At 43.5% G+C, this 23650-nt stretch overlaps 2 protein-coding genes and 2 pseudogenes across 5 annotated transcripts in view; 1 reads left to right on the top strand and 3 right to left on the bottom strand.

Moving 5' to 3' along the window:
• The window catches only part of ANKIB1 (ankyrin repeat and IBR domain containing 1), a 145916-nt gene extending 132930 nt beyond the window's left edge, over nt 1-12986 (bottom strand). The window contains exon 1 of one of the 3 annotated variants that reach the window (XM_070059821.2): nt 12704-12986. The gene's annotated coding sequence lies outside the window, so the exon portion shown is untranslated. Of the gene's footprint in view, nt 1-11633; nt 11920-12703 lie in introns of those variants that run through there. The other 2 variants (XM_008261743.5, XM_008261744.5) reach the window with 2 other exon arrangements.
• The window catches only part of KRIT1 (KRIT1 ankyrin repeat containing), a 39756-nt gene continuing 28252 nt past the window's right edge, over nt 12147-23650 (top strand). Inside the window, exons 1-4 of one of the 2 annotated variants that reach the window (XM_008261745.5) lie at nt 12147-12683; nt 15826-15929; nt 16790-16949; nt 21037-21129. In XM_008261745.5, the coding sequence (XP_008259967.1) occupies nt 15828-15929; nt 16790-16949; nt 21037-21129 (355 nt within the window). In that variant the 5' untranslated portion in view covers nt 12147-12683; nt 15826-15827. The remainder of the gene's footprint in view (nt 12684-15825; nt 15930-16789; nt 16950-21036; nt 21130-23650) is intronic. The other variant, XM_002713810.6, reaches the window with a different exon arrangement.
• Nucleotides 14934-15043, bottom strand: LOC127492698 (U2 spliceosomal RNA; annotated as a pseudogene).
• On the bottom strand, nt 18094-18174 carry LOC127492708 (small nucleolar RNA U3; annotated as a pseudogene).

Below are 23650 nucleotides of genomic sequence, written 5' to 3' on the forward strand. Positions count from 1 at the left end.
ACCCCTCTTTACTTGGCTTGAGTCTAAATCACTAGTTTAACAGACTAAAGGACAGACTTAGGGTGAAAGAGGGAATAATAGTCTTTATTTTCATAAGTGCTTTCTGGAAATAAAAACAAATACACTATCAAAACCCACAAATTGGGGCTGGCGCTGTGGTGTAGCAGGTACAGCCACCACCTGCAGTGCCGGCATCCCATATAGATGACAGTTCAAGTCCCGGCTGCTCCACTTCTGATCCAGCTCTCTGCTATGGCCTGGAAAAGCAGTGGAAGATGGCTGTTGCAGCCATCTGGGAAGTGAACTAGCAGATGGAAGACCCCTCTCTCCCTCCCTCTCTGTCTCTCCCTCTGTCTGCCTCTGCTTCTCTGTAATTCTGCCTTTCAAACAGATAAATAAATCTTAAAAAAAAAAACACAAATTATTTACTTGTTTATTGGTAATAGTATATGCCCTTCTCTCATTCACAGTTCCAGATACTAACTATGGAAAGAAGAGACAACACTAAGAATGCAGCCAGCTATCTAATGACATGACATGTCATGCCATACTACTGTCTTGTTCCCCACTGTCCTAGCTCTTCACCACTGTTTCCCAGAAACCAACCTCAAGACTGTTCGCAGTAACAGCTCCATTAACATAATGTGGCAATTCTTCTGACCATTTCTCTTCCTGACCAAAACCAGAGTGGAGCTTGTTTGATACTTTGTGTCTCACACTGAACAATTACTTGTACTCTAATCTTACTTCTCAGGGGTTCTAGGGAAATGTATAAGCAACCTACAGATAATTTTAAAAATAGGCAGTTAAAAGTGCTGTGGAAGGCAGTATAGTACACATGGAAAGACTGGCTTGTATGAGCAATGGAGCCACAAAGATTTTAAAAGATTTTATTTATATGAGAGGTAGTTACAGTGAGAGAAAGAGAAAGAGAGAGAGAGGTCTTCTATCCACTGGTTCACTTCCCAAATGGCCACAACGGCTGGTGCTGCACTGATCCAAAGCCAGGAGCTTCTACTGCATCTCCCATGCAAATGCACATGCAAGTGGAGGGACCCAAGTACTTGGGCCATCTTCCACTGCTTTCCCAGGCCACAGCAGAGAGCTGGATTGGAAGTGGGGCAGCCAGGACTAGAACTGGTACCCACATGGGATGCCAGTGCCGCAGGTGGACACTTAACTTACTGTGCTACACTGCCCGCCTCCCCTCATTATTTAAGAAGTCATAATATTAGTATACTGCCTTATATTGTTGATATCTAGCCTTTATTTTAAAATAAAATCTTCTTGATCATAGGACCTACATGTTTCACACACATCTCTAATCCCTGACATTATATTATACTCGTGTCTAGTAAATACTTAACCAATACTGAGATAGATTTCAGATGTTACATAAACTTTCCAATACAGGCCCTGATTTCCAGATCCCACCCCCAGCTGCACTTTCCATATTACAACCAAATGAACTGATTGTATCAAAGGGTAAATTTGCTCTCCTTCAATTCCATTTAAAAATTTCCAAAGGCTCCCAATCCTAAGAAAAGGTCTCTACCATGACCAGCATTTCTCTCTTCACAGCCCCTCTCTTAAAGCTCAGCCCCACCCATCAAACGCCTAAAGCTCCAGCGTGTCCTCCTTCCCACCTGCTACAAACTCCTTCCAACAGGCTGTCTACCTCCTACTGGCCATTCAGGTCTCGCCTTGAGACATTTTCTCCATCAAGTTCCATGATCACAGCTCAAACTCTCAACTAGCCTAGATGTCTTGCCTCCCTAACTTGATATTACACTCAAATCACTACATACAGCTGTAGTAAAATGTTTATCTACTTCAGACAATGATCACACCATAGTCAGTTTTATAGACACTGCTTATCATAGTTAATGGTACATACAACACTTTAATAAGTATTATTTATTGAACATAATGATAACGTTCTGTGTCCCCTAACATTAGTTTCAGCTTTGAGAAGATAATCATGCTTATCTCACTGTTTACATGTAGACAATTTTGAAAAAAATTTTTTAAACTATGGCAGCCCAACAAGTTAAAGGAAAAAAACTTCTGGGACCTTATGCTGCAGATACATTTATTATGGTATAGAATGCAAAATCAGTATTATTTTTCCAAGAGAAAAATAGTATTTTAAAAGAACTTGTTATTCTGTTATAGTCACCAAACTGGACATGCTTCTCAGTGCAAAGGCTGTGCCACGGATGAGGAAGCAACAGGAGAGAGCGCCATCTCAGCGTGGATACCCACACAGGAAGACAAAGCAGCCTGCAGAGCCCCACACAGCCCTCAACAATCGACTGCTAACTTGAGGAAAACAATCCCCTGATTTGTTTATACACCTCTGTTTCTGGATTCCTGTAGCAGCTGAACATGACTTCTGTTCTAATAGGAAAGACAATACAAAGTTAGGAAACAATTCAGGAAAAGGTTTGTATAACCTAGATAGGACAGCTAGCCTCAAGTCAGGGATATCAGAAATCACAGAGAAAAAGATAGATGTAAATGATTACATGAAATGCCAAAAGAGAAATTCATGATAAATTATTCCAAAACTGTACAAAAAACAAAGGACAGGTTGACAAACTATGTTTGCAAATAAATTAATGGGCTATATCCATAAGAAATACATCAAAGATTGCCCACAAATTGGTAAGAAAAAAAACTGATAAAAAAATAGACAAATAAGCAACTCATAGCACTGAAAAAAAAAATTACCCATAATATATCAAAAGATGTTTAGCCTCACAAGTAGATAGGGAAACACAGTTAAGAACCACAAGATTTGAAAAATTCACTTCATTGTCAAAGGAAAGTACTCATTCATATGAGTGTTTAGGGGAAACAGTGACTCTCAGACATTAATGGTGACAATAAAAATTGTGTCAACATTTCTGGAAAATGACTTGGCATTATGTACAAAAATCAGTATATACTCTGTACAAAGATACTCATTAAAGTATTATTCATAATAGAAGGCTAGAGACAACCTAGAGGTCCAAAATGCACAATTACAGCTTCAGATATCTATTGCTACAAAGTCAAACATCACAAACTTAGGACACCAACTTCACCTCATATTATTGATGGCTAGTCCTCCTTAGGTAAACAACAATATGTGATTTCTCATGACCTGTAGGTTGGTTGGCAGTTTCTCTGCTTGTTTCAGCTCTGGTTGCTCTGTGGGGACATTCTGTTAATGGGTCAGCTGGGCTAGCAGGTTCAAGGTAATTCACGTTCACATCTGCTAGCTGGTGCTGGCTCCCAGTGAAACAACTTGGTTCTCCTAGAGGCTAGACCAGCTTCCTTATTAGGAGCTGCAGGAAAGCATTCCTTGAAGCCTCTTAAAGACTGGGCTACAGTACTCACAAATCACTTCCACCATACTCACTGGTCCAAACAAGTCATGAGAGAGAGAGAAATAGGTTGAACCTCTAGATGGAAAAAGTAGTGAAGGCATATTGCAAAGAGGACTGTGTATCAGGATGGGAGGAAATGTATGGCAGTTAAACATTCTACCTCAGGTAGGTAGTAGGTATAGGGTATGTGTGCGTGTGCCTGGATGTATACAGATTATTAAAAGAATGAGGTGTCGCTTTATGTACTCATGCTTTAAGTTTTTAAAGAAGTAGTAAGTGAATAAAAGAACGAAGGTGCAGAAAACTTAATATTGTAAGTTATCATTTGTGTGTGGGGAAATTACATATGTATCTTCTCGCCTGTTTGTAAATCCTTGAAATACAGATAAACTACACAGTGGGACACACACAGGAGTCAGGATGCTGGTTGAGGATACAGAGTACTGAGGATACACTGGGAAGAGCAGCAGAGGTGTGAGTCAATTAGCCCAGAGGTGAGGACAGGAGGTATTGTGTGAGGAAAAAAGAGCTGCACAGACTTATGGGCCCAGGGCGGGGCTGTGGAACCACAAAGGGGACTAGGCCAGCAGGTCCAGTGGTGAATAACACAAGGTCAAGGAGGCAGAGTCAAGCAGATGGTCTAAATAGCAGGGAGAGTGGGAACACACTGAGCAAATAAGTAAAACAAACTGGACAAATGATAAATATATTGAGGCTAAAGTGAGGCCAGGTTTCTTAATACCAGAGAAGGCATCTATAGGCATGGAGAGAGGGAAGGCAAGAGAGAATCCTGGGGTACTGAACTGGAATTGGAATGACAGAAACAAATTTATGATTTTATAATACATATATATTTATGTATAAAAAATAATTATGTGAGTGTACCATACAAGGGTACTTCAAAAAGTTCATGGAAGGGGCAGGTGTTTGGGTAGTGCAGTTGGGATACACACATCCCACATCACAGTACTTGGCTTTGGTCCTCAGCTCTAGCTACCAATTCCAGCTTCCTGATGGTGCAAACCCTGGGAGGCAGCAGTATTGGCTTCAGAGGTTGAGTTCCTGCCATCCACACGGGTGATCTGGGTTCTTCTTGGTTCTCAGCTTCAGCATGGCCCAGCCCTAGCTACTGACAGCATGTATGGAGTGAGCCAGGACAGGAAGCTCTTCCTCTATTTGCTTCTCAAATGATTAAATAAAAAACAATTTTTTTAAGTTCACGGTAGAGGTAGGTGTTGTGGCACAGCGGTTAAGCCTCTGCTTGCAATGTCCACATCCCCTGTGAAGTGCCTGATTCAAGTCCTGGCTACTCGGTGCGCCTGACCTCGCTTCCTACTACTGGCACCTGTAAAGCAGCAGACGACAGCCCAAAGTACTCCGGGTTCTCATCTTCCATGTGGGTAGCCCAGGTGGAGTTCCTGGCTGCTGGCTTCAGCCTAGCCTAGCCCTTGCTGTTATGGGCATCTAGGGAAGTGAACCAGCGGATGGGAGAACTCTCTGGTTCTTTCTCCCCCTCTCTGCCACTCTGTATTTCAAATAAATAAATCTTCAAAAAAAGAGTCCATGGAAAATTAAATTAAAAAGTAAGTTTCTTTCGGTGCAAAATATGTTGAAATCCATGTGGTTTTTCATAGTACATGTATTTCATAAACTTTTTGAAGACCTTTTACATTTCAAAAAATTTTTACACCAAAACAAACTGACTTTTTAATTCAATTTTCCACAAACTTCTTGATGTATCCTTAAAATGTGTGTACATACAAATCATACACATATGTGTCCCAATTATGTCTACTGAGTGCTTGGAAGCAATGACACCCAATAGCAATGAGCACACTAAGCCCCCAAATTTTGTTTTTAAATTACATTTCTTTATATTATTCATCTGAAAAGCAGAGAGAAAGAGAGAAATCTTCCAGCCACTAGTTCACTTCCCAAATGCCTGCAACAGCCCAGTCTAGGCCAGGCCAAACCCAGGAGCCCAGAACACATTCTGGGTCTCCCACCTGGGTTACAGGAACCTAAGTACTCGAGCCATCTCCTGCCTCCTCCCAGGGTTTGTGTTCGCAGGAAGCTGGAATCTGATGTCGAGCCAGATCAAACCCAGGCACTCAGAAATGAAATGTGTGTGCCCTAAGTGGCATCTTAACGCTACACCAGTTGCCTGTCCCTAAATCTTTGTTTTTAAATATCACCTTTAACAAATAAAACAGCGCAACAAAAAACAGGACTTCTTGAGGAAATGGCTGATTCTAGAACCAGACAAGGCAAAGCACCAGATGAACCAGGAACAGTTTGTTCTGCCAGAAAGTCCTAAGGAAATGCACAATAAATGAGATAGGACCATGATAAATGGGCACAAGAGCCAGCTTAAAGGGGTTCCCACTGGCTTAATCAGGATAATTTAAACACCAAAACTGAGGCTGGCTCTGTGGCACAGTAGGTTAATCCTCTGCCTGGGGTGCCAGCATCCCATATGGGTGCTGGTTCTGGTACTGGCTGTTCCTCTTCTGATCCAGCTCTCTGCTGTGGCCTGGGAAAGCAGTAGAAGATGGCCCAAGTGCTTGAGCCCCTGCATCCATGTGGGAGACACAGAGGAAGCTCCTGGCTCCTGGCTTCAGATCGGCCCAGCTCTGGCCACTGTGGCCATTTAGGGAGTGAACCAGCAGATGGAAGACCTTTCTCCCTCACTCTCCCTCTCTAAGTCTGTAACTCTACTTCTCAAATAAATAAAAAAGCTTAAAAAATAATAAACAGCAAAATCATAATAGTAACAGACCACAATATAATAAATAAAAATCTATGAGCTTTTTCTGATCTAAATAATAAGAGGGAGAAAGAAAGTAGTAGTATCTTACAACAAAACACCAACTTATGTAGAAGGAATAATGAAACTGAAGAATTATCATTGCAATCATAACATAAGTGGTTAGTTTAGGTAGGAGTCATTAATGACACCCTCTAAACTTAGCTAGTCATGTCAGCAGAATTTTGGAATATATGTCCACAAATACAATCAACCAAAACGGGGCACAAATACGGTCTTGCTAACAGCAGTCCTAGAGGCAGAGTCTGTCATCAGATGGCTCGAGTGAAATGCACTGAGGCCACAGCACCACTTCAGGGGCATTCCTGCCAGGAATGCAAGACCTGAATGGGATCACGAGGAAAACTTTACAAACCTGAAATGAGGGTCACCCCACAGAATGTAGGGCCTCTGCTTTCTAAAACTGTGAAGCACATAAGAGGAAAAACTGAGGCTGAAGAAGTCTAAAGAGCTATGACAATTAAATGTAACATATATTCCAGATAGGATCCTAAGCCAGAGAAGAAAGATATTGTAGGGACAGTTGACGAAACTAGACAGCAGCGTGTACCGTAGCTGATTTTCTGACTGTGAGGGCTGTATGTTGGTTGGATAAGAGTGCTTTGTCTTTAAGAAAGAGACAGTGTGGTAGTAAAGGGTGATGGGATACCACATCTGCTGCTCGCTGAAACGGTTTATGAAGACTGATAAATGGGTGTGTGTGTGTGTGTGTGTGTATTTAGTCAACCCAAGTATTTATGCATGTAGACTGAGGGCAGGCAACAGAAGAAACACTGCAAACAATGGAGGAAATCTGGGTGAAGAGGTTCCCGGAGTTCCGGTACCTTTTCTGGAAGTCTGAAGTTATTTCAAATGATTTAAAACATCTGCAGTAAAGATGTGATATACAACAGCCAGTGCTAGTGCAAATGTCAATCAGCAATCATCTGAAGCCAGGATCAGAGAATGCCCTGGCTTAATATATTTATTTACAGACTTCCCTTCACCATACTGTGGGGGGATGCATTAACAAGAAGGGCAATATTTTCATGCCTGTTTGGAGAACTAAGAATATCTGAATATTTAAGTACACTTTCCTGGGGGAAAGCAGTTTAAAAGCTGCAGCTTGCGATGCTGGAATCCCCAATTAGAGTTCCAATTCTAGCACCAGCTGCTCCTGCTAATGTGCCTGGGAAGGAAGCAGAAGATGGGCCCGAATACTTGGGTCTCTAACACCCATATGGAAGACCAGGATGAAATTCCTGGCTCCTGCCTTCAGCCTGGCCCAGCCCCAGCTGTTGCAGCCATTTGGGAAGTGAACCAGTAGATAGAAGATCTCTCACTCAGCCTTTTAAACAAAAACAAATAAATATTTAAAAACAAAACAAACAAAAAAACCCTCCTTTCTATTCATGGATTTTAAATGGGTATTTTACAGCTCAATGAGGAAAGGCATCTTGACTTGATCATCTTTGTAGTCTCAGCACCTAACACATTTATAATTTAACTATTACTGTCTTGAACAGAACGTTATTGTCAATATTGTTCCAATCAGAGAAACAGAGTGACTTGAACAGTACCATGGATTTTACTACACTGAAAGAGAAGGAATGTTTTACCTCGAGTTAAAATGTCTGTGGTCAGCCTGAGAATAGCAAATATCAAGGATTACCTTTCTTAGGAACTCAAGGAGTATGACTTATCCACCCTACAGTCCTACAAACAGAAGCGTGTGTAATCAGAGGTAAAAGGCAATATCCTAAAAAATAGCAAACCGTTCACAGTTTTCGCAAGAAACATAGAATAAAATGTTTATAACACAAATGAGGCTTTTAGAAAAAAACTGACAAAGGAAAATCTTGTTTAAAAGAATTTGCTAGGGGGTCTAAAAAACTACTGCATTGGACCATATCAAATTGCTAAGGAAGTACACGTCTTACTAGTAGTAGATGAGCAAGGTAGTTTTCAAATATGAAGGAAAACATTTTAATTGCGGTAACCCACTTTTCAAGGCATTTAGTTGTCAAAAATAAACTCAACAAGTCTTTAAAAGCTGGATAATGTCACATGGCTCAATATTCCACCCTTCCTGAAAGGTGTGCACATTTTTCAGTACTTTTCTTAGGTTCTTGGTCCCAATGCTAATATACATGTTCAAAGATCTGTTAACTATCTTTACAAAAATTTAAACATTTAAAAAGTTACATTTGATAGTATGTCTGCTTTCAAACACAAAAGATACTGATACTTATGAAAGTAGGATTTTTTTGTTTGAAGCAGAGAATAGAGAACTGAAATCTGTTATGACTGTATTATTACTTCTCCCTGTTGAGGAGTATAGGTCAAATCTTTTCTAGCATATTATAAATTTAACAATACAAAACAAAAACATTCAACAATCCTATAAGCCAGAAATCGGTGTGGTTTCTAAATGAAGATAAAATACTTCTTAGCAGTGTTCTAAGAATTAAATGAGAAAATGTATGTAAAGAAGCCTGGTTGGGGCGGGCACTGTGGCGTAACCGGTAAAGCCACTGCCTGCAGTGCTGGCATCCCATAGGGCGCTGGTTTGAGTCCCAGATGCTCCTCTTCCAATCCTGCTCTCTGCTATGAGCTGGGAAAGCACTAGAAGATGGTCCAAGTCCTTGTGCCCCAGCACCTGTGTGTGGGAAGACCCGGAAGAAGCTCCTGGCTTCAGATCAGCACAGCTCCAGCATTTGCGGCCAACTGAGGAGTGACCAGCAGATGGAAGACCTCTCTCTCTCTCTCTGCCCCTCCTTCTCTGTGTAACTCTGACTTTCAAGAAAAAATAAAATAAACCTTAAAAAAAAAAAAAAAAGCAGCCTGGTAGCTGGCACAAATTAAACACCCAATAAATGGCACTGCATTCATTCTTCATAGAAAGGAAGTGAAAACATACAGTAAGGCCAAGGGACTTAAAAATCCATTAGAGAAGCCTGTGAAAGCAGATGGATACAGTCCAGTCAAATATCTAGATCGATAAATTCAATGAGGAAAGGAATATTGATACATTTATCCTTAGAGTTCCAGAACTAACACAGGGCCTGGCACACGCAATAGGTGTTCAATAAAGACTTGCTGAAACGAAGTGAGCGTGAAAATATGTTATCTGGAAAACTTTTTTTTTAAAGAGGCAGTCTCAAGTTTCCTGAAAAATAAACTGAATGTCCCAAATTACCATTCCCTAGACAAGTAACGTTGGGAAAGGAGTGAAACTTTTAAGCATTTCTTGAAGCAGAGGAACTCCCCTCAGACTGTCTCTTTAATGACTAAGCCCACTTTCAAATCCTTTTTTACAACTATGTAATATACAAGGTCTATTATGTGACAGAAATACTTAAAATTGTAATCTTAATCAATGTTGTATGCATCCTTGAAGGGGGCGGGGGTGTTACCCACAGCACAGAGGAATCTTTCCCAACTTCCATGCAAGGAGGATCAGATAAACCTAACTCACAGCTCTTCCATCTGCTGAACTCAGCTTTCACCTACAAGCAGGTTGTAAACACATATTTTGTAACCATATTTCACTTTCACAAGTTTGAGTGCACACTCTAGAAAAGGAAGAGGGAAGAAAACCAACTCTCTCCAAAGTGGAGAGTGCCACAGAAGTACAAGAGTGCCTAACAAAACTCGCCTCCCATGTCTCAGCAGCCACCTGTTAGAGCCCCAGCTTACTGTCTGGTTTTTGCAAACTCAAAATTCTCCGGGGAGCAGACAAGGAAACAAGTACAAAGTTAAAATACGGTCCTATCTTCCCCACCACACCATGAGAGGAGATCAGAAGAATTCTTTTCTTAAAAAGACTTCTCCAAGTTACTGCCCAGCATCTCACTACAGCATCCATTCTTCTTGTTCGGAAACTAATCAATTTTACAGACAGCAAAAGCCACACCCTTAATAACACACAGCTCTGCACAGTGCTTGGCTTCCCTGCCAAGTCAAGTACATTTCCAGGCAGCCAGTCGGAGCTCCATCTCCTGAGTCTGCTTCAAACTCAAATCTGTTAAGTGTGAAGTCAGAAATCAAAGAGCCCCAAATCAACTGCACAAAGGATTTTTTTGAGAGCGGGGAAAAACATTAAAAACATCTTTCTTAATGAAATGACACTTTTTTTTTTCAGAAAAACAAAACACCTAAACTACCAGATTAAATGACAAAGTAGTTTGTAGAATATTAACAAAGAACCTATAATACACAGAGTAAAATTATGCTTAAATTATCACTTGTTTCCCATATATGGTGCCTTGAAAAGTAGCAAATTCATGAAGGCATTGTCCAACTACTGGCACTTTAGTTATTTTTTAACATAATTTCTGGAAAGTTCTTAAGTAGCAGTTTAAAAAGCAAAACAAATTTTAATGAGAAAAAAAAAAGCCTACTCCAAACTCTGGTAAAATACATTGACGATATTCACTTTTTTTTTTTTTAATCCAAGAAGCAGTAAGGTCACAGGCACAAGTGTGTGACATCTGTGGGTAGTTGATACAAATCAGAATAAAGGTTTCTCTGGAACTAAGCACTAAAACAGCACTCAATACAATCTGACACGATCTTTAAAAATCATTTTAACGCTAACATTTTTTAACTGCTATGTGCGTCTCCAATAGCAAAGCCAAAGCTTTCCAAATCAAAGATTTTTCACTTCACGCACACACGCTTTTGTAAATTAAAAAAAAAAAAAGCTAAATGTCAATGAAAACACCGAAAAATGTTCAAGGCACCCGGGACACACTATCGGAAAACATCTGTTTTCACAGTCATTTCTCAGAGTTCCTGGCAGCGCCCTTTGCAATCCGGGCTTCTTCGGAATGCCGTCCCGGGTGCACAGAGCCGGGAGCATGGACCTCGGCGCCTCCTCGGGAGACGCGTTATTACAGATGGACTTCCAATGCCCTCCGACTCAAACAACGCACAGGCACACACAGTGAGCAAGGGAGACGATTCGGGGTACCAGGGGCGCCACGTACTTTTATTTTTGGTGGCAGCGGCTGCAAATGAAGGTTCCCTGAGAGCCGTCTGCACCTATCCCCACCCATCACAGCCCTGCGGAGCTCGGGACCCGGTCCGCTTGTCCCCGGGATGGAGGAACCCGTGCCTTTCCGCGTCTCCCAGGGTGGGCCGGGGGAGGCTGTGCGCTCCGGGCTACGGACAGAAACCCAGGGAGGACGCGGATCCTTGGCGGACAGGACAAGGAGAGGCATCCGGGTGGGGAGGATGGCACGCCTTGCGGAGACCCCCGGGGCTTGCAGATCCGCCTCCCGAGGGGCAGACAGGGTGCTGCCCGCTCACGGATGGGGACAGACAGACAAAGCTCCACAGGCGGACAGAGGCACACTCGCCGGAGACCTGAGAGGGCGTGAACCAGGCGGCTCCGAACGCCAAGCCCCAGATGGTGTTGAGAGACCCGACACCTCGAAGCTGAGACTTACGGTTACTTCCCGGGCTGAGAGTGAGGGTCGGGGGTGGGGGGGACCCCGCAGGTCTGCAGTGCTGCCCCTCGCGCCGAGCCGGTGACCTCAGGTACCCTCTGCGCCCCACCCACCCGGACGGTCGCCCCCTTCCTCGCCGGCCCGGGTGCGCGGCCGGGCAGACGCCGCTGGGGTCAGGGGTGCGCACCGGAGGCCCGCGAGAAGCGCTGCGTGAGCCCGAGGCGCCGCGGCGAGGCTCAGACTGGGCGGGCGGCCCCCATCCCTCTCCAGCCGCCGCGCCGCCTCACTCGGGGGAGGGGAGGAGGGGGCGGTGGCTCCTGCCTCCGCCTCGCGGTCAAGTCCGGCTCATGCTTCAGCCTGGCGCGCGCGCCCGCGCCCGCGCGCACAGCCCCGGCCGCCCTCCTCCCCTCCCCCGCCTCCGGCTCTGCCGCTGCTGCCCCTGCCGCCGCCACCTCAGCCTCGGAGCCGCCCGCCACCAGCCCCAGGGAGCGTGCGGCGCCGGCGAGCAGCGGCACGAACGGCAGCAGCTAGGCTGCCGACCCGGAAGCTCTTACGCCGCCAACCGCGAGGCTGCGAGGGGTGTGAACCCGGAAGCGATTTCCTTGCCCCGGTAGCGGCGGTTTAGAAAGCGGAGGCCTTGGGAGATCTGGGAGCCCGTAGTTTCGGGAGAGGGTGAGGGGCGAAGGGTGCCCAAGTGCCAGGAGAAGGAAGGACTGTCAAAGAGCCGGTGCGCAGAAGGCTCTCCGGACTCCAGGGGCCCGAGCTCGCGGGCGCCGGAGCGCAGCTCTAGGCGCCGGGCGGCTCTCGCTGGCCACCGAGGGTGCCCCTGTCACAGGAAGTCAGGCCGGGCCCGGAGCCCGGGACCGCGGCCCGAGCATGGGAAAGCGGTGAGGGTCCCGCCCCGAGTGTTGAATGTAGCGACCCGAGGGGCAGCCGGCCGCCCGCGCGGGTGAGACCGCTCGGTTTCCTTGGGGGAAACGAGGAGGAGCAGGATCCCGACTGCAGCGAGAGAGGACCGAGGTGGGAGCCTGAGCCGTCTGGTTTCTCCAGGCAAGGAGTTCGTTTTTTACCTGCAGCTGCGGAGAAGCCGCCGCCTCGGGGGGAGGGGGAGGAAGGGGTGGAAACTCTGCCGGCTTCCCGGGAGTGGACCTCGAGGGGCGGTGGCGGAGCACGAAGCCTCCCGGGGCCGAGGGTGGGTCGTGGCCGTTGCAGGGAGAGCGGGCCACACAGCTTCTCATTCCAGCTCGTTCCTAACCCTCTGCGTCTTTTTTTTACGGGTTTCCGCTTTCGCTCTTTGCTTTTTCCCCCGGGCTGGTTTCTGTTTCTTTGCTTGGTTATTGATTTGGGGTTTTTGCTGTTTAGTTCTTTTTGGCTCCACCAGAAGTCGTTTCATCGAGCGGGCTAGGTCAGGCATTGGGCCCCGCTCCTTCCTTTCCCGCTCTGTGGAAGGGCTGCTGTGTCTGTGCACTTTCTTTAGGGACAGACCTGCCCCGGGCGCGCGAGGTGACCCCGCAGTTGTACACCTGCCCTCCGCAGTCGCCGCGTGAATCGGAAGTGTTCTTAGCGGCTCCTAGACAGCTGCTACCCCTAACACAGAACCACGCCCACCGCTTTGTTTACAGAGGAGCCTGACTACAGCAGTATAGCTATCCTCTGCCTAAACGTTTGCCAGCAGAGTCAAGCCCTAGTGCCACATATTTCCTGTGTGAATCAATTGAACTCTTAGGCAAAGCTCAGTCTAGCCGTCGCAGACTGTTTTTCTAACTGTTCAGTTTAGTTCGTTCCCCTCTTCCATCCATTTGTATGTGTTTCTGTCCTAGCATGTTTAGCTTCCTATAGGAGAAGCTGTCCTTATTTTTCTGGCTTAAGCCGTTGTTTCTTCCTTTCACGGCACTGGAAGAATGTACATTTCTTTAAAATCGATTTTAAGCCCGGCACCGCGGCTCACTAGGCTAATCCTCCGCCTAGCGGCGCCGGCACACTGGGTTCTAGTCCCGGTCAGGGCGCCGGATTCTGTTCCGGTTGCTCCTCTTCCAGTGCAGCTCTCTGTTGTGGCCCGGGAGTGCAGTGCAGTGGAGGATGGCCCAAGTCCTTGGCCCTGCACCCGCATGGGAGACCAGGAGGAAGCACCTGGCTCCTGGCATCGGATCAGCACAGTGCGCCAGCCTTAGCGGCCACTTCGGGGGTGAACCAACAGAAAAGGGAAGACCTTTCTCTCCGTCTCTCTCTCTCTAACTGCCTGTCAAAAAAAAAAAAAAATCGATTTTAAGACGTTAAATGACTTTAAAAACAGAATGCTATAATGCCAAAACCTCATATCTAAGGTATTTTTTATTAAGGTTTATTTATTTATTTGAAATAGTTACAGAGAGAGAAAGAGGCAGAGAGAAAAGTCTTCCATCTGCTCATTCACTCTCCAAATGGCCACAACAGCCAGAGCTATGCCGATCCGAAGCCAAGAGCTTCTTTTGGGTCTCCCACGCAGGTGCAGGGGCCCAAGGACTTAGGCCATCCTGTACTGCTTTCCCAGGCCACAGCAGAGCTGGATCAGAAGTGGAGCAGCCAGGACTCAAATCGATGCCCATATGGGATGCTGGCACTGCGGGCAGCGGCTTTACCATGCCATAGCACCTGCCCCCATATCTAAGTTTTAGTCACATCCCATTTGTTTACCTTTTGAAAGCTGAAAGTTTTGCGCAGTACCACATATTCTAGAGGAGTGATGAGCACAAAGCATTTTGCTGATAGGCGTTTTCTCGATATGAGTTGATCAAGACAACTTAGAAAACTAAGAATTATTTGATCTCTGTTTTAGGTGCCTAATAGAAAACGTTGTTTCTGTAATTGTGCAATGTGTACTACACAGTGTATCATTAGTATATCATTAGTAGAGTGTCTCTTTGGGAGCTTGCAGTTTTCACAGAGGCATATATCTCATAATTCGTAAAATTTTATTATTTTGAAGTCATTGTCAATTTAAGGTGAAAAGTAATCAGTAAATAGAAATTCCAAAAATAGGCCTTATGGCCTAGGAAGCTCTGTTGCATGAGGTAGGTTTAAGAATGAGCTATTGAAAAAAGTGAACTGAAAAAAAATTCTATGACTATGGAATGAGAATGAATATGTCTTTATAAACTCACAAAATGAAATGCCTCCATCCTAATGTTTTACTATAGTTTCTCTCGGGAAATATCCATAGCTCTTTGGTCCTAAATTGATGAAGACTTAAAATAAAATTTTGCGCAGTATTTTAATGTTTGTTTTAATCTTAGGTTGAAGTTTTTTAAAATGTCAAAAGTTACTGGATATTAGAAGAATTTTTTTTAAAGAAATTTTCCAATTATAAGAAATAATTAAACTGATAAGAACAGATATTACACTTGATCTTAGCCAAAAGGCTGAGAAGGAATAAAAAAACATTTTTTTAATTTATTGCTTAGAGAGATGGATTAAAAGTTCCAAAGTGACTTTATCAGTGGCAGTTGGGAAACAAAGTAAATTACTGTGTTTCCTCTCTAGTAACACTAAAATCCCCCTTGTTTGCAAATGGTCTCATTTTTCTCTTGAGAGTTGGAGCAATAAGGAATTCATTAAACATGAACAGGTCATTTTAATGCTTGAAGAGTTTTTTATAAAAATTGAAGACAGTTCATCTCAACATGGCTTGGAAACGAACTTTTTTATTTTCTTTTAGAAATTTGCTGGCCTATAAGTGAAAGGAAACTTTTTTGAAAAGAGTAAATAGGGGCCAGTGCTGTGGCATAACGGGTAAAGCTTCCACCTGCAGTGCCAGCATCCCATTTGCCTCCGGTTCGAGTCCTGGCTGCTCCACTTCCGATCCAGCTCTCTGCTGTGGCCTGGGAAACAGTGGAAGATGGCCCAAGTCTTTGGGCCCCTGCACCTATCTGGGAGGCACATTAACAGGGAACTGGATTGGAAGTGGAACAGCCAGGACTCCAACCAACACCCATATGGGATGCTGGCATTGTAGGCAGTGGCTTTGCCTACCTTGCCATAAAGTTGGCCCCATTAGATGCTAAGAAAAAAAAATTGACATTTTAAAAATTGTTTTTCCAAAAGATTATGGAGAAATAGAAACTGTCATATTAAGATGTAGTATTTTTTTGCTTTGCCACCAATTTTGTCATTTAATCTTTGCAAGGATTTTTTTTTTTTTTGTCTTTCTATAAAGCAATGGGAAATCCAGAAAACATAGAAGATGCATATGTTGCTGTTATTCGTCCGAAGAATACTGCCAGTCTCAATTCTCGGGAATACAGAGCTAAGTCATATGAAGTAAGAGAATTTAATGACATTCGATTTCTACTATTGACTGTCATTCTCTTGTCATTTACCTATAAACTCTTACCATAGCCAATAAATTCTTACTGACAAACTCATTATTCTGAACCTACCCATCACTGTCTTTTGTGTGCCGCAGCCTTTTGACCATTTGCTATTCATTGACATGATAGGTTATTACGTGTTAAAAGTTACTTGTTTGAATTATACTTAGAATTTATAGGCTTAGATTCGAGTATGATTTATGGAATGGTTCTTGAAAAATAAAAACCACTGCAATGTCAGTTCACTCAAAATTTCAATCTAAACATTGTTCTTGGTTATTCTGTCAAATTACTATTTTTAGCAGTTCATTACTATAAGTTTTAGTCAAGTTACTTCTCTGTAGTACTGAGTCGTATTACATATATTAGCAAACGTGTAACTGAGGCAAAATATATCTATAACTGAATTGTTACCTTTTCTGTGCAGTAAATTCTAAGCACTGTGAAATACTTCTGGTCTAACCTGAGTGACTCTCGGGTTTTGCTGGAGCTGCTTGTTAAGGTTAGCTGAAGTCTGCGAGGGGACTACGGAGGCTCTCAGGAGGGCGCCCCTTCCGCCGTGCTCTGGCTTTGCCGCTTCTCAGTCCTGGCTACCCTGAAAGTCTTGAAGATGCCAGTCCCAGGTCCAGACTTCAGACACCCTCATTTAATAGAGCTCAGATTGGGCTGGGCGTTGGCATTATTTTTATGACTTAGCAAGTTCTTTTAATTTGCAGCTATGGTTGAAAAAGGCTGCTAGCTTATTGTAGTATTCTGTATCAACTAAATTTTATTCTAAACTTTGTCTTAATGTTATTTTTCTTGTCGCAGATTTTGTTGCATGAAGTTCCCATTGAAGGGCAGAAAAAAAAGAGGAAGAAAGTTTTGTTGGAAACTAAACTTCAAGGCAATAGTGAAATAACACAAGGCATATTGGATTATGTAGTGGAAACTACTAAACCAATTTCTCCTGCCAACCAGGGTATCAGAGGTAGGAAATTCCTCTCCCCACACACACCTTTTAAATTAATTAATTAATTTCAGAAGCACACAGGGAAGATCTCTCTCATCCACTGGCCCACCCCCAGATGTCCACAGTGAATGGGCCAGGAACTCAATCCGGGTCTCCCACGTAGTTGGCAGGAACCCAGTCACTTGAGTCATCACCTGTTGCCTCCCAGGGTATACCATAGGCAGGAATCAGAAGCCACACCCAGGAACCAAACTTGGCACTCTAGGCTGCAGTTGTCTTAACCATGGGTGGCTTTAAATATTTGTAGAGAAAGGTATTTTTAAAACATACTAAAATCTATTTATTTTTATGTTGCTTTCATTAAAAAAAAAAAACTGTGGGTTGGCACTGAGGCATAGTGGGCTAAGCCTCCGTCTGTAGCGCTGACATCCATATGGGCGCTGGTTTGTGTTCCGGCTGCTCTTCTTCCGATTCAGCTCTCTGCTATGGCCTGGGAAAGCAGCAGAAGATGGCGCAAGTCCCTGGGCCCCTGCACCCATGTGGGAGACCTGGAAGAAGCTCCTGGCTCCTGGCTTTGGGTTGGCCCAGTTCTGGCTATTTGGGGAGTGAACCAGTGGATGGAGGACCTTTCTGTCTGTCTCTCCCTCTTTCGTTCTGTAACAGTACCTCTCAAATAAAATTAGATGTTAAAAAAAAAGCAACTTACACTATAAGTTTTTGATGAAGTGGCTCAGCCCTGCTTGGGATGCCAGCATCCCATGTCATAGGTGCCAGTGTTCCAGTCCTGGCTCCACTCCTGATTCAACCTTCCCGCTAATGAGTACTATGGGAGGCACCAGCTGGTGGTTCAGGTACTTGGATTCCAGCCAATGACATGGGAGACCTGCATTGAGTTCCTGGCTCATGGCTTCAACTTGGCCCAGCCCTGACTATTGTGAGCATTTGCGGAGTAGACCAGTGAGTTTGAGATCTCTTATTTTCTTTTTCTTTCTTCACTGTCCCTCTACCTTTCAAATAAAGTAAATAAATAAAAATGACTTAAAAAGAAGAAGGAAAAAAAAGTGCAAAAGACTCAGAATTTTTTTTTTTTTGGCTATAGCCAAGTACTTTCAAGAACTAGCATGACAAAAAAAGAAGAAAACACTAATGACTATTTTTTTACACTTAAAAAGTGTTATTCTACATGTTCAGAAAAACTACTGTAGTAGCGAACTGTAGAAATGGTCCCTGGAAGTCTAGTCTTAATTGAAAAGTGTTTAGAGAAGTCATAGTGTTGTGGCACAGCAGATTAAACATCACTTGGGACACCAGCGTCACAGAGTGAAGCTCTGCTTTGGATCTGGCTCCCAGCTAATGCACCTGTGGGAGATCCAAATGGAGTTCCTGGCTCCTGTCTTCGGCTTGAGCCAAACCTGACCATTGCGGCCATTTGAAGAGTGAATCAGATGGAAGATCGATTTCTCTCTCTCTCATTCAGCCTTTCAAATAATTAAATAGATAATCTTAACAACAAAAGAAGTCCTATGTTAATGATTTGTTCAACAGTGAGGAAGGCGTAGATATTTGTCTCAGTAGCTAATATGCCATTTGGGACATCAGTGTTCCATATTGGAGTTCTGTGTGTGAGTCCTGGCTCTGTTTCCAATTCCAGTCTTGCCAGTGTACACTCTGGGAAGCAGGAGATGAAGGCTCAAGTATTTGTGCCCCTGTACCTATACGGGAGAGACCCAGTTGAGGCCCCTGACTTCAGTCTGGCCTACTCCCAGCTGTAGGGGCATTTGGGGGATTGACCAATAAATGGAAGGTTTCTGTCTCCCTGTTCATTTCTTTCTCTTTCTCTTCCTTTCAGATAAAATGAGTTAATAAAAATTTATGACATAAATTAAGTCAAGATTCAGGCATTATAATTTTAAAAGGTAAAGTAAATTTCAAACAGTTGAAAGCAGTTCGGTAAACCTCTCTGTACCTACTTTTTTAATTTTTTAAAGCTTAGTGTTTTAGGGAGGCAGAGGCAAAGAGAGAGAGGTCTTCCATTCGCTGGTTCACTCCCCAAATGGCCGCAATGGCCAGAGCTGATCCTATCCAAAGCCAGAAGCCAGGAGCTTCTTCCGGGTCTCCCACGTGGGTGCAGGAGCCCAAGGACTTGGGCCATCTTCTACTGCTTTCCCAGGCCATAGCAGAGAGCTAGCTCAGAAGAGCAGCAGCCGGGACTTGAACTGGCACCCATATAGGATGCCGGCACTGCAGACAACAGCTTTACCTGCTATGCCACAGCACTGGCTCCCCAGGTTTACTTTCTTTTTTTTTTTTTTTTTTTTTTTTTTTTTTGACAGGCAGAGTGGACAGTGAGAGAGAGAGACAGAGAGAAAGGTCTTCCTTTGCCGTTGGTTCACCCTCCAATGGCCGCCGCGGCCGGCGCGCTGCGGCCGGCGCACCGCGCTGATCCGATGGCAGGAGCCAGGAGCCAGGTGCTTTTCCTGGTCTCCCATGGGGTGCAGGGCCCAAGCACCTGGGCCATCCTCCACTGCACTCCCTGGCCACAGCAGAGGGCTGGCCTGGAAGAGGGGCAACCGGGACAGAATCCGGCGCCCCGACCGGGACTAGAACCCGGTGTGCCGGCGCCGCTAGGCGGAGGATTAGCCTAGTGAGCCGCGGCGCCGGCCCTTTTTTTTTTTTTTTTTTTTTTTTTTTTTTTTTTTAGGTTTACTTTCAGTAAAATGAGTTAGAAACCAATTTTAGCTACCAGTAAAATGTATTAATATATTTTTAGTCAGCTTTTCATAAGAGAAATTGAAAGAGAAGTTTTATTTAATTAAATAGAAAATTATATAATTTAGCCATTTATATACAGAATATCCTATTCAATGGAGTTTTTATAAATGTATAAGATATTTTTAAAATGATATGGTACTTTTTGTAAGCAGAACAAATAAGTCACAAATGTAGCAGTAGTTAATGCTTTAAATTTTTGTGCATTGCTGTATATAGTTTACAAAGTTCTACCCAACTTACTTATTTGTAAAATGCTTAAATTGATTTTATAAATTGCTCTGAAGTCATTTTCACATCTCTAAAATGGAAATGTAGACATGGGTGTCACCTGCTAAGAGCAGATTACTAAGTGGTGGGATTAGGACTAGATCCTGGATCTCTCATTGTCACTGTTGCTTTCCCCACTCAGCAGATCTGATAGTTATGTCTCTGAGTGTGGTCTGCGAAGTGGACAGTTCAACAGTGGATCACACCCAGCTTTGAGGAAGCAGCAGAGCAGGGAAGGTTAAGTGAGGGAGAAACCTCAAGCAGACCAAAGAAATAATGCCTGTGGAATTCATTAGAATTTTATTCTGTATCCAACACTTATATTTCATATAAGTGCTAGTTTTGTAAAATAACTTTTGGGGCTATAATATAATAGACTATTCCTTACGATCTTAATATTATCTGTCCATCCACAGAGAGCCCATTCCTGCCACTGTGCATTTCTGCCTGAGTCAGGAACCAGGTTCTCTTTCTTAGGGTGAGAACTGGAAGGGTTAGTAAATATGACAAAGGATCTAGAGGATGAGGGGTTTTCGAGCACAAGACTTGCAGATTATTATTTATAGCCCCCTGACTGCCAAATTCAGAAAAGCAGACCAATAGTGGGAGTTAGAATTCAAAACAATAGTTTGTAGCCCAATCATATTTTTATAAAACCTGGAATTAAGAATGGATGTTAAATGTTAAATGAAGAACTACTAAACATTAAGACTTTGAAATCTAATTATATCTCCCTCCTTAGCCAGCCCAGGCTAACAAAATTCTAATGCCTATAATCCCTTCTGAGTGAGCACTCGTACGTCTGTTGACTGCATGGTGCTTTGCTGTTCACTTGTTCTCTCCATCCTTATAGATCAATTTTCTTTGATCTAGGAAGTTTCTCTTGTAATGAGCAATACTACAGCATGGACTGTACTGGCTGACTGTCCACAGAATGTTCATTAGACTGGCTGTTTTTTATTTCAATTCCTCTTGATATGGCCTTTTAAAACTGTATTTTTTAATTCTCAAGGTAACTTAAGATTTAAAGTCTGTTATTGTTATTTTTATTGACTTAAATGATTAGGCAAACGAGTAGTACTGATGAAGACATTTCCTCTGGATGGAGAAAAGATGGGCAGAGAAGCGGCATTATTTATTGTTCCATCAGTTGTCAAAGGTAAAGTCTACATTCATTTTATGAATCTTTGTGTATTTTAGATGTTAAGTTGAAGTCCATCGAGGAACTTAGGAATTTTCATTTAAAATTCATAATAAAATACATGTTTTTAAATTAAGTGAGGGGCTGACACTGTAGCATAGCAAGTAAAGCCACCACCTGCAGTGCCTGCATCCCATATGGGCACTGGTTCGAGTCTCAGCTGCTCTACTTCCGATCCAGCTCTCTGCTGTGGCCTGAGAAAGCAGTAGAAGATGGCCTAAGTGCCTGGACCTGTGCACGTGGGTGGGAGATCCGGAAGAAGCTCCTGGCTCCTGACTTCAGATAGGCCCAGCTCCAGCCATTGAGGCCATTTGGGGAGTGACCTAGCACATGGAAGACCTCTCTCTCTGCCTCTGCCTCTCTGTAACTCTACCTTTCAAGTAAATAAATAAATATTTAAAAAAATTAAATTAACTGAAAAAGGGAAATATTTTACTTAAAGATGTTTTGATTTCAAAGTAATAAATAGGCTTCCTAGCTCAATGGTAGTGTTTTGGTTTTGGTTTTTTGAAGTAGGATGAAGAAGTGAGGGAAGAGTAAAGGCACAACTGAAATTAAAATAATCCAGGCTATAATAAGGGAGTTTTCAAATGATGGGCTATAGATAGAATAAAACAGATATTTAAGTATTCTGGAGAATTAACATATTATAATCAGGGTCCAATTCGTATTTGGGACCAGAAAATGTCAATAATAGTTCTAAAATACTCCGTGCATTATTGGTAATCTTTAAAGAACATGGATCTAATATGAACATTTAATTTGAGCCTTCGACATCCTGGAATAATGTTCACGGAAAAACATTGAATTTCAATGCAGACCTTATAGCCCTCTAATTTTTGACCCTGAGCAGATGGTTTCTTTAAGATTTAGTTTACTACAGGGGCAGGGACAGTTTTTTACCTGCCCTTGCTTGGCTCAATTGTGGAAGAATTCAGTGAGTTAACAGATTTGAAATCACTTTGGCTACTAGAGTTCTGGTAATGTTACTAGTGACGTAATGATGAGCCACCGTGGACAACCCATCAGCTTGCTGCTACACAATACTTAGATGTATGTTGTCCACCCTCTCTAGCATTCCAGATATGTTTCCTCAGGAGGTATAGGTTAAAAAGCTCAGTATTTTGTTTTATTTTATTTTTTGAAGATTGACTGATTTATTTTGAAAGAGTTACAGAGAGATCTTCTATCCACTGGTTTAGTCCCCTGGGCCAGACCAAAGCCAGCAGCCAGGAGCTTCTTCTGTGTCTCCCACATGGGTGGCAGGGGCCCAGGTATTTGGGCCATCATGCACTGCTTTCCCAGGCCATTAGCAGGGAGCTGGGTCAGAAGTGGAGCAGCCAGAACTTGAACCAGCACACATATTGCTAGGATATCAGTGTCTTAGGCATTGGCTTTACCTGCTACACAACAATGCTGGCCCCTGTTTTATGGTTTTTTTTTTTTATTTTTTTATTTTAAGCTATTTGAAAGAGTGAGGAGAGAGACAGAAGAAGAGTGATCTTCTGTCTGCTGGTTTGTCTCCCAAATATCTGCAGCAGCCAGGGCTGGGCTAAACTGAAGCTAGGATTTAGGAACTCCATCCGAGTCTCTCACATGGGTGACAGGAACCTAAGTATATGAGCCATCACTTTTTGGAGGTGGGACTCCATCTCAGGCATCCCAAGTGGCAACTTAATCTGTTGTACCACAACACCTGCCCCTAAAAGTTCAGTATTTTAAACTATGTTTGAAGTCTCAGTAAAAGGTTTTGTCACACCATTGAGGGAAATAGGAAAGAATTTCTGCAGCCCTCCAAGGTTCTTTTTTTGTTTTGTTTTAAAGATTTATTTATTTGGAACCAAAGTTAGAGAGAAGGAGAGACAAATTGAGATCTTCCATCCCCTGGTTCACTCCACATATGGCCACGATGACCCGAGCTAGGCTAGGCTAGGCTGAAACCAGGAGCCAGGAGCTTCTTCATGGTCTCCCACGTGGGTACAGGGGCCCAAGACTTGGGCTATTCTCCTCTGCTTTCCCAGGTACAATAGCAGGGAGCTGGATAGGAAATGGAGCAGCTTGGACTTGAACTGATGCCCATATGGATGCTGGCACTGCAGGCCATGTCTTAACTCTCTGAATTACAGCACCAGCTCCTCTTCCAAGATTCCAAATGCTACGTTCACTCAAGTGTACCAGGTCACAGAGCTAGCCAACACTTGAATGTAGGCCTTCTAATTACAAAACTAGAATGATTTATATTCTATTTAATAAATTTTAGTATTTAAAATGTGTATTTTTATTTATTCATTTGTTTGAGAGGCCTAGAGACAGAGAAAGAAAGATCCTATACACTGATTCACTCCCCAAATGCCTGCAACAGCTGAGGCTGGGCTGGGGCCAGAGCCAGGAGCTGGGAACACAATCCAGGTCTCCAATGAGGGTGGCAAGAACATAGTTACTTGAGCCATTACTGCTGCCCACCAGGGTCTGCATTGGT

This window comes from Oryctolagus cuniculus, chromosome 16 (assembly GCF_051225735.1).
Source record: "Oryctolagus cuniculus isolate XC-2025 breed Fujian yellow rabbit chromosome 16, ASM5122573v1, whole genome shotgun sequence".
NCBI classification, from domain to species: domain Eukaryota; kingdom Metazoa; phylum Chordata; class Mammalia; order Lagomorpha; family Leporidae; genus Oryctolagus; species Oryctolagus cuniculus.